The 14,981-nt window shown below is 30.6% G+C and overlaps 1 protein-coding gene across 1 annotated transcript; it reads right to left on the bottom strand.

Moving 5' to 3' along the window:
- Nucleotides 1–1,419: 1,419 nt before the first annotated feature.
- On the bottom strand, nt 1,420–8,191 carry LOC134698900 (T-box transcription factor TBX20-like). Its single transcript, XM_063560578.1, has 7 exons — nt 7,854–8,191; nt 7,200–7,380; nt 4,030–4,303; nt 3,685–3,846; nt 2,896–2,972; nt 2,460–2,566; nt 1,420–2,244 (listed from the first exon to the last, which is right to left on the bottom strand). The coding sequence occupies exons 1-7, from the start codon at nt 8,062–8,064 to the stop codon at nt 1,988–1,990; spliced, it is 1,269 nt and encodes a 422-aa protein (XP_063416648.1). The 5' UTR covers nt 8,065–8,191; the 3' UTR covers nt 1,420–1,987.
- Nucleotides 8,192–14,981: the final 6,790 nt, after the last annotated feature.

Here is a 14,981-nt window from a genome sequence, read left to right as displayed (position 1 = left end):
AGTTGGTATGTATGAATATATTTTGAAATATTTTGATATAGTCAAACGGAAAAGAACAACAATCGTATGGAAAGGGAAATTATGATGAGGCAGTTCTTGAGACCCTTGAGACCAATTTGACGTAGAAACTATAGTAATGGATCACATTATGTACAGCGTTCACCAAAGAACAAAACTAATACCGCATAGCAAGCAAAGTTCCAACATGACAAGATTAATACAATGTGAACGATTCCAAACGGCCTAATTTATTTTCAAAACAACGGGAAACAAATATGATTACAACATAACAACCATTGAATTACACATGTATGAAGTTCGTTTTACCTCGAACATCAATAGACTGACGTTTTAGCACAGAAAATACACCTCAAAATTAACCATCAGTAGTTATAGGGGCCATAATTGTAAAAAATCTTTATTTTCTTTTGTGCAATATTTGATAGACGATTGTGCATTTTTTTCTTTTGGATTTATGATGTTGTTTGTAGAGCCTATGCTATTATTCTTGTATTTTAAGCCGTTACTTGGTATTCCCATTTTTGGCAGATTCGTAATCGGACTACCAAAACCTGGTATACATATGTAATAAAATCTCAACTTATTAAACAGCAATCTTTGGTTTAGATTATAAATTCGTAGTTATCAATCTCAAAACAACGAATAGACTTTTACACGGTTCAAGAGATATCTCAATCAATCAATACAGGACCGATAACTGTGTAAACAGGGTGAAATAGGTTATGATGTGTATAATGCAAAAAAGATACACAGTTTTAATGGTTGAGAAATTTTGAATACGTCGTTTTAAAATTGTATAATTATATGCTTTGTATGATCCATTATTATCTAAATCATTTGTATTCGTCTGTGTGTTATCAATTCATTCATATCTAGAAGTTTAAAATTCTTGCATTTGTTTATACTGTACATTAAATATTTTTATTACGTACTACCTCTAATTCATACACCATTTTACTTGTGGATGGTTTGATTTTACAAGGGATGGTAGTTTGTACACGATATATGAAGATCATAAAAATTAAAAAGCATCATACCAACTATCTAAGTTAGTAAAAGCCCTCATATTATGGAAGTTGATATTTATTTTACTCAAAGTGGTCTTTTAAACCGTTGTGAATTTACTGTTTTCTTCTTAACACTTGTTGTCTTGAACTTGACTGACTCAAAATTTTAGGACGAGTCGAAATGTACCTATGGTCCTGTGTTATAAAGATTGTTATCAATTTGAGGAAAGGTTTTGGAAATACATTTTGATTGTTTAATGTGTTTAATACGGGGTTTTCATACGTGAACTTTTTTAGCATACTACGCGCTGATGGATAAAGATTGAGAATTGGTTATAAAGCCTGCTCTATAGGACATCTGCTTTCAGGAATAAAGTGTAAAACAAACATATTTCACATTTTCATATATCACATTTATTGCTATTTATTATCAACAATACTGAACTTCTAACACATTAAATTAATTACACATAAATTTATATAATTATTTCAAAAGCACCATTTGAAAACAATTGTTTTTCATCACAAATATAAGTTAAATTCAAGTGTATTATGCCAATAATCTTTGGGCTAATATATGCAGCATTTCAGAATTTGCAGTCACTGAAAGCTTGCCTACAATTCTTTACTTACATATCAAATAGATAATGTCAAAAAGCTAAAGCTGCCTTGTATCAGTGAGTCGAATAGATTATTTTAAGAAGTTAATCTACCGTCAATAAGACAACTTTGGAATAAAGGTGTATTTTCTTCTAACCAATGCTTTGACCATGCCACATATAGAACAATCTATCATGGTATAAATCGGTTGCTCGAACTGTTTGTTTTGACTGGTTGCTACTTGTTCAATCAAGGACGAAACCAGCATCCAAGAATGAAACATCGGAATTCTTAGACTGTGACCGATCTAGGTATACGGTTGTCGTACGTGGAGACCTAAATGTTAACTTTTTGAAGTCTCAAACATGTCCCGATTTTGACAGATAAGGATGGTAGCGGTACATGTGACTTGAATGAAGACTAGATGGCGGTGACGACTGTAAAGAGTTTCGGATTATATTGCTTCTGAGTATTGCTTCATGTTCACTGGTCATTTGTTGTCCGTTTATTAAGACACTGTTATAACTGGGTATCATTCGTGAGTCCAATGTATGGAGAGGTAAACCTGGAAGCATGGCATTTGATGTTGGCATCATTCCAAATGGGAACATACCATCTGAAATAGAAAGAGGATCGTGAGTGAAAAGCGCATAAAATATCATAATAAATTGTGTTTTACAATATTCTACTAAAAAATCTACTTTTCTTATCATTTAAATTAGCTGTCATATTTAATTGAAAAACAATAAATATATTGAACACATATAAATAAGCAACATCTTATGTCAGATGTCTATATAGAACACATTAAGATAGACTTAGATAACTTACCTCTTGATAAAAATGTGTCTCTATATTTCAAAGTGTCTTCGTCAATTGGGAAAGGAAAAGGTACTCTAGGAAATCCATGCTTGTTCAACAAATTTTCCATTGTTTCCCTGCAAAATAATGTTATATAATATAAGAAACCATATCAATAACAAAATATGATAACTTGATAAATAATTTTAGTAATGAGTTGTTGGATTGCTGTCTTTTTGATATCATTGGTTTATGAATTAACTCAAATCAACAGAGCACAACAACAACAAATTATAAAACTGAGTGACGTCAAAGATATAGTCAAATAAGATGCAAATAATTGTTGGTACATATAGTTTATCATACCTCACTAAAGACAAAAGAAATTTTTCAGCATCTATTTTGATTTGTTTCTCGAATAATCTTGCAACAAAATTCATTAATTCTTTTATGTTATGTTATTTACCTTTCAATATCACTGAGTCGACTGGAATCTCTAAATCCTTTGGCAAATGGATTACTCTCAATCTTAAGCTTAGTTATCTGAAAGAAAATCAAACGTGAGTAAAATTTGTTATGCTATCGTTTGCAAAAAGGGCAGAAAACGATTCCGACCACACAAATTTCTGACATCAATATGGCGTACGTGGTTATCACAGAACCGCAACAAATTATTACTAGACTGGGTGTCGAATATGTTTAACTGACCCTGAAAAAAACAGGGCACTATCGTCTTTCAGGCTTACAGTGATTAAGTTATAATAAGATTCTTATCACCGAATCAAAGTAACAAAAACGTTTTAACAAAATGAAGGGATATATTTACTTCCTATAGTTTGGCAGTTAGTAGACGTATGAAACATAAGATGACGTCAGGTTTCGGATGTCTCGTCATTTCTTTAACTCTCACGTGTTTTTTGTTGTAATTGCGTGATTAAGTGATTTTATTTGTATTATTTACTGTCAGAAATTCACCTCTGTACCATTGTGGTTGATTTACTTGGCAGTAAACAGATACTGTATATCACCAAATTAAGACCCAGGCAGCGGAAGAAATAAAGAACAACAAAATCACAATGTTCAATAAACACTATATATTGTCTATTTTCAAAACTCTTTACAATGGAAAACGAATTAATTAAGAAATAAGATAACTTTCATGTGAAAGTGCAAGATCATTTTGTAAGCATGACACGATAACAAATTGTCACATTTGGCATATTATAAAAATTAGTGCTACCCGTTGTCTACTTACCAGTTGATTTTGATAGGCTGTTACTCCAATGAACACAGTTTCAGGGAAAACAAATGTCCTATACTCTTCATTTTCAAGGTCATTTACAGAACTCTTGTCGTCTGGTTGACGTTTCACTATATGAAGGCGTGGTTGGTATTTGTGCATTGAATTCAAGATAATCTGAAAAAACAGAAAGAAAGAATTGTATTTTTTAAAATGAAATTTCCCAGTGCAATACATCTTGTTGAACAAAAATATTGCAATTTTATCTGAAACTTTGTTTTACTCCGAGCCACAAGCGAAAAAACTTACTCTATCATCATTATGTCACTATAAAATAAGTTAAAAAAAACGTAAAATTACCTGTCCATTTTTATCCATAAGATTATTTGTGAGTTTCAGTTTCTCAAAAGATATTGTTTGTTTCTGCAACTGTTGACCGGAAAAGGGTCCATCTGGATGTGAGCAGAGCCTTGTGGGTAATGGTGGGTCAGCTTTTCCCGCAACTAACCAAGATGATCTGTGATAAGCATATCTGTATCTTTTGTTGTCTATTGGTACTATATCTAACAGTATGACGTAGTTAGCATCTGCTTCTAAACCGGAGAATGATGCCCTTACTGTTGGAAACATACGTCTGAAAGGAAAACAACGTATAATTTACATGATTTAATCAAAATAAATCGCAACAATAAAACAGAACAATGGTGACTTAAATTCAGTGACAAACTGTTCATTGCATTGAAATTCGAAATCTCGAAATAAGCAAGAATCTGGTAAAAATGTGTTCATTTTGTTCAGGAATTTCATATAAAATACCCTGACATTTGCAGGCGTGTTGCGGCGAACTGGTGTTTATTTGTTGAGAGACATTAATGAGCATGTAAAAATTAAAATCCTCAATTAGAACCATATTAGATTATAATCATAAACACCAAACTGTCACTTATTCCGTGCCTTTTCCAGTTCTAATGATTTTTCATCACGCTTGGAATAATAAAATACAACCTTATGTGGGCAAGAGTCAACAACGGCTCTGTTGCTTTCAACCTTATCAATAGAATAGTAACATATATCTTATTGCTGTTTTGCGTGCTCCACCTCGTTTCTATTTTGTGGTAATTCGTAAATTATGGGTTTTAGTTATTTTCCGACGTTTTCAGTAGTAAAGGGACTCAGATTAACCTTGTTTCACGTTTCAGTGTTTAGAGATATAGAAACAGATTACACGCTACACTTACAATATAAATTTGAAGTTTACACCACAAGTAATAGTTTTTGTTTAGTAAAACCGTATCGTATGTCAAAGAATAGGGTCATTTTACCATTTTACATTCAGTGGTGAAATATTGAACTTTAAGATAATAAGTTTAACTTTTCCTCATTTGGACAGGTGGTAGGATTGTCTAAAACATCTATGCAAGTGAAATTGTATCACTTATTTTAATCTTTTCTTTCTAATATAGTGATAAGTACTTTATATTTTGATTAATTTATTATTTGACTAATTTGTCATAAGTATTTCAATACTGCAATTTTTTGAAACTTTACTTTATGACTAATTTGCTTTGTCATGTTGAATAAAAAATGTATCATTTGTATCATTTTTATACCTATGTCCAGTGTTACATCATTTGATGGAAGTACAGAAATTTGGTCATAAGCACAAACATTATCGTTAAATGAATTTTTGAATTAGTTGTAGCTGTGGACCAAAAAACTCCTTTGAAATTTACAAACACGAACAGTAAAAGTTTCTTTCTTGAGTCATATTGACAATTGCATAATTTAACCTATTTGGTCAACATTTTATTCTATGTTAATTTCATGTCAATTGCTGTTAAGCCTTTTTGTGAATAATGAATATACAAATCGTTGTCACTCTACTCATTGAGAAAATATGTACCCGTTAAGTTTTGTTACCCATTAACTTGATCCCCACACAATAGATTGTCCTTCGGGGGAATGAGCAGGCACCAAGTGATGAAGCTGAAGTCTATCGGACGAAAGGTAAGGGGAGGGAACCTCTCAGCCCATTAACACATTTAATCATCGTTTAATTCTCTTCTTTAATCAAGTTTCAATGTAAGTTGCGGGCTATTAAGAAATTGGAAAGTAAACAAGGCGTCTGGTAGACCATAAATGTAATTTTTATCATGTTAAGGATTAAATAAGGAAATGGCTTATAATTTGACATAAATCATTAATAGTAGATCTTTCTCACGGTCAAGACGGTTCCATCTCAAACAGCAACATCAAAGTTGGCATACCTTTCAGAAATACCTTGACTTCTAAAGGTAGAGCTAATTGAATAGGTATTGGTTTGAACGGTGATGACTAATTTTAATTCAAAGTGTTAACGGGTTCTAATCTTTTTAAGGTTTTGTTCTTATGGTTGATATTCATCAGTTTAATCAGGAATTCTACAGAAAATCATCTAGCCTGAACAAGTGTTGATGTGACACATTAAAAAGATAATATCTCCAATTAATTGATCTTCGTATACCGTTATTTAGTTTTTTCATATAAAAAATATAATTTCAGTCGAGAAAAAATAAATTTTCAAATGCTCATTATTTTTTATTATCACAAAGAAGCGATTCATCACTTTTAATAATTAATATAACGTCTTTGAGCGTTAGAACACATATGTTGAAATAAATAATAAGAAAGATAAAATCTTTGAAGAATAAAAAATGTGCCGATATCAGAAGTGCGAAATCTTGCCGATCGTTAAATACGTTAAAATCATCAACACCCTATTGTAAAATTTATTGTTAAGTTTGGCATGAAATAAAAGAATTAAATAATTGTGAAGATTTTTCCGACAAAATCTTTGTTTCTTAAAGAGGGTCAAATTTTAGAGATGATAGCTAAACAATCATGTGGTGAAATAAAATGATATAAACTTAGTAGGTCTTAATTAATGATCTATTAGCGTTGATAGCTGTAGTCAGCAATGAATTGTTTAAAATGTTCAATTGTGAACAGGAAAGATATACATTTATTGAACCTGGTGAGGTGCTTTTTAGAAGAATGGAATATGTTGATATAATCCAAAATAATTTAATAACTATTTGCCAAGTTTTTATTTTTGTCTTATGAAAAAATCTAGTGCGATTTATTTTGGTTACCATATTTCTTTTAAATTCTTGATACAAATTATTCATAAAAAATTTTTTTTTCCTTTTATTTTTCCTCTTATAATATTTTTTTTATGAAATTATAATATGCTATTTTGGAATTCATCATTAACTATATATTTATTTAAATTACGATATTTAGCATGGCCAAAAACTAACAAATATCAAGACATATTATGACAATCTTATAAATATCTCTTTCATTATTAATTTAAAGAAAAGAATAAAAACTAGGGAAAGTTAATTTAGTGTTACCCCCAGTGTTTTCTTGTTTTACACTCAATTTTATACTGCTGAAACATTTCAATTATTTACAAATAGTCTACCATTTACTAAATAAATCAACCAAATTCACTTGTGTGACTGTAATTATTCCAATGAAGTATTTACCTTCCAGTTTTGGTGATGATCATTTCTGTTCCAATGTCGTTGAATTTATCCCAGAGATCTTTGGTTTCCAGACGACATTTAACATTTGGCAGACTACCGGTGTAGGGTTCTGGTGACAACGGTGGAGTGGTACTTGCGCGTGCTTTATAGTCTGAACTAGAATCGTCTGAGATTATACTCTCTAAAAAAAAGTAATATTAAAAGTTCTATTACTTTGTTCTTTCTTTTTCTTCGTAAATTTCTGATATTATTGTAAAAAATTACAATATTTTTTGTGATGTGCATACAACGCACTTTATTTATTTCTATGTTTTGTAACTCAAAAAAATAAATTAACTTATTAAATCATTTCTTTATTGCCAAAAAACGATTGCAGGAAATTTTTACAACGTTTCCAAAGATATATTTTTCTTATTATGACGGACTATTTGTCTTGGTTTTTATTATTTTACTATTGGTAGATTTTGATTAAAATTATATTATACTATTGAAATATTTTGTAGTTACAAATATTATATCAATATATAAAGAAAATGTCACTCTAAAATTAAAATAAAATTACATATACAAAACATAAAAATATCAAACAATTAGTTAATGACAAAATGAATAAAATATAACGTGAAAGAAAAGATAAATATAATATTAACTTACTTGGTGGACTATCTGCAAGAGGCGGTGTTGTGGGAAGCTCGTGATCTCTGGTAATATGTACTTCAACTATTTCACTGTCTTTCACACTTCTTTGACCAAGAATTGAATCTATAGAGAATGCATTTGCTTTTGGAGACAAATATTGTTTCTGGAGCTCAGTTCTGCAAATGTCAGTTTGGGTCTCGTCTCGAATTCTTGGTGATAAATCCATTTCTATTATTTTGATTAACTAAACAACAAACTTGCTTAATAAGCCGTGAATGTTCAAATACACAATTCTGTAAATTTGTTTATCCAGTTTAATGTTTCAACTTCAACAATGTCAACAAATTATGCTAAAATGAAACCATCAAACTTAATTTATCCAAAATTCATGGAAGGAATAGAGTATTAGTTGTAAGACGCAATTTGATTGGTCGCTTTCGATGTTGAATAGAATCGTTGAGATTGTTCCACCTTAAGGCGGAGATGAAATCAATAGCCACGTGTATAACTTGCTAACTTAATTGGTTCTGTTTCTTACAAACAAATTTAGGCACATTTCATGAATAAGAAATGTCACACACGAACTAAAATTCGTTTCATCTTTGGTGGCCGAAAAGTTGCAAATTCGCTCATTGGACATTTTACCGTATAAACAATACTTATGCTATTTTGACACACAACTTTGCCATTTCATTTATTTACTGATAGCATATGAAATATATTGTTATTTATGAATAGAGTTTCAAGTTTCTAAGTGACTCACAAATAAAAACGATTTAATAATTGTTCTGCAGATAAATGCATGCTGTCATGCATATTTAGCAATACAATGAATGTTTGATAACATATTGTAAACTCCAGCAAGACCACAGAAAGGAAAATACAACATTAGATATATTTAATATAAGATCTGTTTATCAAACAATTGATACACTAAAATTGAAATTGATATAATATGAAGAAGTTCAAACTGAGCAGGTATATATTAAGTCCTTGAACTGAGCAAGTATTTTTTGTCATAATTAATTTCTTTAACGTATTATTTGTTCAAGTCAGAACTGTAGTTTATCATTTTTTGGTAATTTTGAAAGTGCTTTCAGTCGCAGAAGAAGAGTTTGGAAGGATGAATTCTACAGGCACTCGTCTGCATGTGATTAATTTGACAAGCTGTATTACACATGCTGTTGCAACTATACTTCCGAATTTACCAACAGTGCTGTATGGAAATTAATTACCATTTTTTCAAGAACTTTTAATATCAAATATTCGCATAAATATAGATGAAAAATTACAAAGAAATATTAAGCAGATAGCATGCTTCCATTTAAATCCTAGATTAAAGATATATTCGTTTTTAATAAAAAAAAAAAAAAAGTACTATTTTTCCCCAAAAAAATAAGTTTAGATATATTCGTTTCTTATAAAAAAAATTCTATTATATTTTCATTCATCAAACTGAGAATAATTACTACATTAAAATGATAAGTAAAAGTTTTATTGCATTATACATTTGTTATAAGTAAATTCTATAAGTATATATTGAATAGAAAATTAATTTAATTCACTCTCCTATGTCATAAACATGTTTATTACGGATAAGTTGTTACAGATCTTGTAAAAGATATACTGTATGGTCACTTGCCTTATTACAAGATCGTCCAGCGATAGCGAGATTAATATCTGCTTGACACTTGTAGGTGTCATATAAATGTATACTAACAAGTTTATTTTCTTGACTACATTGCTTTTCATGTAAATAAATAAATAAATATTTATTTAACTAAATAATGGAGAAAATAAATTAAAAAAAATAATAAAAAGTTATGGCCCTTTTTCATACATTCAACGAGGTTTTTTTATCGACATAAGCAACTTCTTTATCATCAAGTTATCCAATTCAGAAAACTGGTTTCCTTAAAATTTATTAGAAATTAACAATGTTAAGTTCTTCGCGCATAGTCAATAAAATTATAAAACTGTTTGCCAGATTTTTGTAAGTTGAATCAAGTAAGTAAGCAGATATGGTTGCAAGCAACAAAGTTCGAGAACATTATCAAAATTGTTGTTAACATCAGCAAATGAAATGTGTTTATGTTTTATTATTGTTTACATAGTGAATTCTTCTTCCATACCCATTGTATTGCCCGGTAAGAAACAAAGTTTTCATTAATATTTGAGATTAAATTTAGACAGTGCCTACCTACTTAATAGTTTAAAGAAATACTATTGCACAATTAAGTGGCGACAAATGCACATATGCATGGGTATTACATATTTCGAGGAAAACATATAATTCAAAGATTTTTGTGATTTTTAATCAAAATGATTTGTTCTATCAAAGCAAATAGATAAAACCATCAATTGATAATAACAAGGATACTGTTTTTTTTTTAGATCAATGCTAGGAACAAATGAATGACAGTAAAGCCAAAACTTTTGAGTAAATTAGTTTTTTCAGAAACTAAAGACAGAACTGTCATAGTTGACACAGTTACAAGTTCAATTGTGTGCTTGTTGAAAATACAAGTTTTACCAGATTCCAGAAAATGTCACATGAAAACATGATGTTTTCTCGCTGATGAACTTCTTATCCCTCCAAGGAACTTGAGATTTTACATGATTTTATCTGATAGATATCAATTAACAATTGGCTTTTTACACTTGTCGATCGAATCAAACACACCTTTAGGCTGCTTCGCTATCAAAATAGAATTTTGTTGATGAGGTAACGTTGTGTGAATTTTAAACAATGTTTTTCTTTTTAATTTTCACTTTCAGCTGATGGGTTGTTAAAAAGAGGAGTGACGATTGAAAAATAACTATTAAAAGTAAAGTCTTTATACCCATAATAGAGTCTTTTAAGGTAAATAAATTCGTAAAGTATTTAGATAAAAATCTAAATAGTGGTCATTTCCTGCCAAATTAATCTCTTCTGGTCAAAATGATTTTTACAATGAAAGCTTACAGGATAAATAATTAGAAGTATATTTATGCTCCAGGAGGCCAAGGCGCTTTCTCCAAAATTGAAAACGTACATGGTTGTTTGAGTAATTTGTTTGGTTTCCTGTCGTTGGAGCTTTGATGTTTGGGGAAGGGATGTTTTTCAGACTTTACAAATAAGGAAAATTTCGTAAAAAATTAAAAGATGTACTATTCAGTTAAAAATTCCATTTGTTTCATTGCCCGTTTAATGATGAAACTCAATTAATCGGAGAAAAATATGCAATTAGAACGCTTAAACGCGTTAAATAACGATAACATTTTTTTCTAACAACTATGGGAAAAATGAATTTCATACAGTCACATTGAATGTGTATTAGAGTATCTAGTATCTTTGAGGGAAACAAATACACAGTTTTACAATAATCATGTTGTTTTAATGGTGTTTGTAGCACACCTGCTAAAATTTCTTCAAAGCAATGGTGAAGCTGAATACCTATAAAATGACGTGTGGATAGATAAGATCACGAACCGCTAACTTGTTGCCTTGCTGTTAGTTGACATCGAGTTAAAACGACAAACACCTGTGTAATTGCACCTGTAATTAAAAGTCTCTTAATGATTCAACCGTTTAGGAATATCTTGTTTTGAAATCAGAAACTTATTTAAATTGACATGGAATTTCGTTCGAAAAAAATCAACTGACAAATATTTTGTAAAGAATACATGACTCAATTTGAAATTAGAGAAAGAATGGGTTCTGCCTCTTAAAAGCATGATTAGTCGTTATCAGATTAATTAAACCGGATGGTAGAAGTTAGTTATATGTCTTTTTATGTTATTCAAATTTATTTGATAAAAGTAACTAATTAATTGTTTTAACCAAAAAAGCCCCCAATGAAGAGGGATCTCGAGAGAGCGAAGACACTGAGTCTACTTCAGAAAACCGCCCGTTGGTATTGTGGTACAGTGTAACAATCTCGTATCAAGTACGGGAGGTGCTTCTCAGCTAGTATTATTTTGTGATGGCGAACTTTGTCGGCAAAGACTGACCGAGTCCAATCTACTTAAAAAATAGATCTCTGATTTTGCTCAGATTATTCGATGAGTAAGCGAGTAATGAAAGATGATATATAATTCAAATCAGATTAAGTCGACTCGTCATCAGAATATCGTATGCTCCTATAGAGGCTTGAATGGTTTCATTTGGACTATTACAATGTACCTTGTCAGCTAAAATGATATTCAGCGTGCGTGCCTATAACAAAGTATAAATAGATTGATTGATTGTTGGTTGCTTTACGCCGCATTAGCACAAAAAGGCTATATCGCGGCGAGCAAAAAGTAGAAGATAGTCTCCAAATGAGGCGTTCTTAATATGATCGTACTACTTGCCACTGGACATTATGTATCCATTAATCCATCAATCAATCATTTAGATAAATAAACCATATGCCACTCCAAACTGTTTCTCTCTATCTTTCTCTCCTTCTCTCTCTCTCACTCATTTTTGTTCAGCTTCTACTTTTCATCGGCTGAATGTATAAGCAGTCACGTGATACAAGTCAATGTCATCAAGTTCTTGTTTTATTACCACAAACAAATTCCTGCATCAAATTAATAGTAGTTTCTTAATAAATTTGTCAACAAATAACGGTTACAACAGATAACTTATAGATTTTGATATACCAACTAATCTATTTCCGGCGTGAGCTTACAGACGCCAAAGTTCATCCTTTGAATTTTTATGTATTGAATGACAAATTGAGAAGACATTTATGTCTTGAGATGATCCATACGACATGGAAAACCCTACTATTGATATTTTACAGAACTAAACGAAACACTACTAAGAAGTATTTTTGAAGTATTGAATTATTTTTGACAAAAATCGTGTAAAATTTCCACGTTATCAGTAAAAAATATAAATATGTAGTTGTAACATGAAAAAGGTTGAAGATATAGCGATAAAATGGATTTAAGTGCAGTAAATGCCATGTTGCCTTTCAGTAAGATTTTAACTAAATACCTCCGCAGTGAATACAGCACACTTCAATGAATCAGCACAAAATAGTAGGTTCAGTATTGTTACAGTGTATGTATTCACAACTAATGTTCTTTAATAAAAGTTCATTATTTTTTTTTCTGCATACGGTTGTTAATGTTCTCTGGTATTTGGTAATATATTATTGCAAAAAAACATGAAACTCTGACGGGTTAAAATGCAAACATAGTACATTGTATACACAAGTGACAAGAAACATAACTATACATGATAAATGTTTTTAAAAAGTGAAGTTGATATTAATAACATATATCTATATATAGATTTATCGCTATTTTGTGCATTTTTCCTTTGATCTTTTTTGTGATAATTTTCATATCATGCTTCTCGCTTGAGATGGACAAATTATCGCTAGAAACTAAGGAGGCCACGTGGCGTTGATACCGAAATTGACATGAAATTGACAACGTCGTCATAGGTAAAATAGCGATAAACAGATTATCATTGGTCATCTCAACTCGATTGCTTTTCTCACTTTCGCTGTACCAGCTCAAGCGAGAAAATCAATCTCGTTGAGATAATCAACGATAATCTATAAGTATAATATAATAATTGACCAATGTGGACCTTATTTTCGCAATTCCATAGATTGCTTTATATAGTCTACAACACTAGACAAAATATCTTTATTGGGATCTAGAATAGTTTTAAGTTTAGAGTTTGAGTCAAGCTGGTTAAAATTAGGATAATGGGTTTTAATTGCATTTATAAGGGAATGTCTTACATTACTGTTAATTTGGCAATGAAGGAAAAAGTGTTCCTCATCATCTAAAATTTTACAAACTTTGCACATATTCACTGCAATAAACTCGAAATCTAGCACCAGAAATAAACTTCACAAATTGTGTTGCTACTATATATATATAGCAAGACAAAAATAAGCGAAGACCAGTGTCATTCAGTTTAACAATACCAAGGGGAGAGACAAACAACCACTTCTCAATAAAAAAAAGTGTTTTATATGCGAAACTTATACGCTTTGTTTTCATAATTTTAACCTAAATGAACGTTATTATTTACTTACTTTAACGAAAGTCATTACTAGATAAGTTATAATTGAATTCATATTAGATTAGAAAAGAACGAACAACACGAACCCTACCAACAAAAAGAGACGAAATAAGTTAGAAATAACGTTTGATATATCAAAAGAGTACATGCACATGTGTAAGTTTAACTGGTCTTATTTCATATTTTGTTCTGCGGCTGATATTTGACATTCCATTGACAATCACAGCGTAGGCATTATGCGAAACCATTGTTTGATACTTTGATGATTTGTAAATTTCGATTAATGACAAGAACAGCAAACAGCTTGCAAAAAGAGAAACAAGAAACACGATTATCCGTTTCTCTAACACATTCTTCTGAAATTTAATTATTGGAAATTTTGTATTTAAGAAGTTTTTCACAACTTGAATGTAAACAGTACTATATAGTATTACATACTGAACTGTGAAATATCAATCAATCAATCAATCAATCATCTACAAAAATCTAATTCATTTTCATGATAAACGATGTGAAGTCCGTTCTTTTTCCGAGATATTGATGAACACGAAAGATCACGAAAGTATATTGACAAAGTGTACTGTTAAAAAAGAGGTTATAATATTAAGTAATGGGCGAGTTGTAACATCTTATCACATTGTACTTGATAAGTTAGTGTGTGTGGCCTGTATTTCCTCATTTTTTATAGTGTCACTTTATAAGTGGGTACAAGTGGTAAAGACAGTAACACGTCATAAAACACAATAAGTGCCAATTTAACTCGGCACATGCACCTAAAACCCTAGCGATGAAAGTGTCAGAGGGGTACTGTTTTCTTGTAAAAACTAAGTCTGTCAAATTTGTTTGATAGTAAAATAAAAGTCAAATTAGCCATGATAAACAGATACTGAATAGATGTTTGGACGATGGTAAGTGGCGTCTTCCTAATTGGTGATAATTTATGTGCGAAGGAAATCATAATTTGATAAATTTTGCAACAATTTAGAATGATGCCGACCACCGAAAATTTTACGGATACATCTAATTTGGTTTGAAATACACGAAACCGCATGTACTTGAACCTTGTTTATAACATTATAAAGTCTGCATGGGTTTAGGATGTGGATGAAAAATAAAAACACGGGAGA

Source organism: Mytilus trossulus, unplaced genomic scaffold, assembly GCF_036588685.1.
Source record: "Mytilus trossulus isolate FHL-02 unplaced genomic scaffold, PNRI_Mtr1.1.1.hap1 h1tg000024l__unscaffolded, whole genome shotgun sequence".
Taxonomy (NCBI): domain Eukaryota; kingdom Metazoa; phylum Mollusca; class Bivalvia; order Mytilida; family Mytilidae; genus Mytilus; species Mytilus trossulus.
The sequence above is the reverse complement of the archived record's forward strand: the minus strand, read 5'-3'. Positions and strand labels throughout refer to the sequence as shown.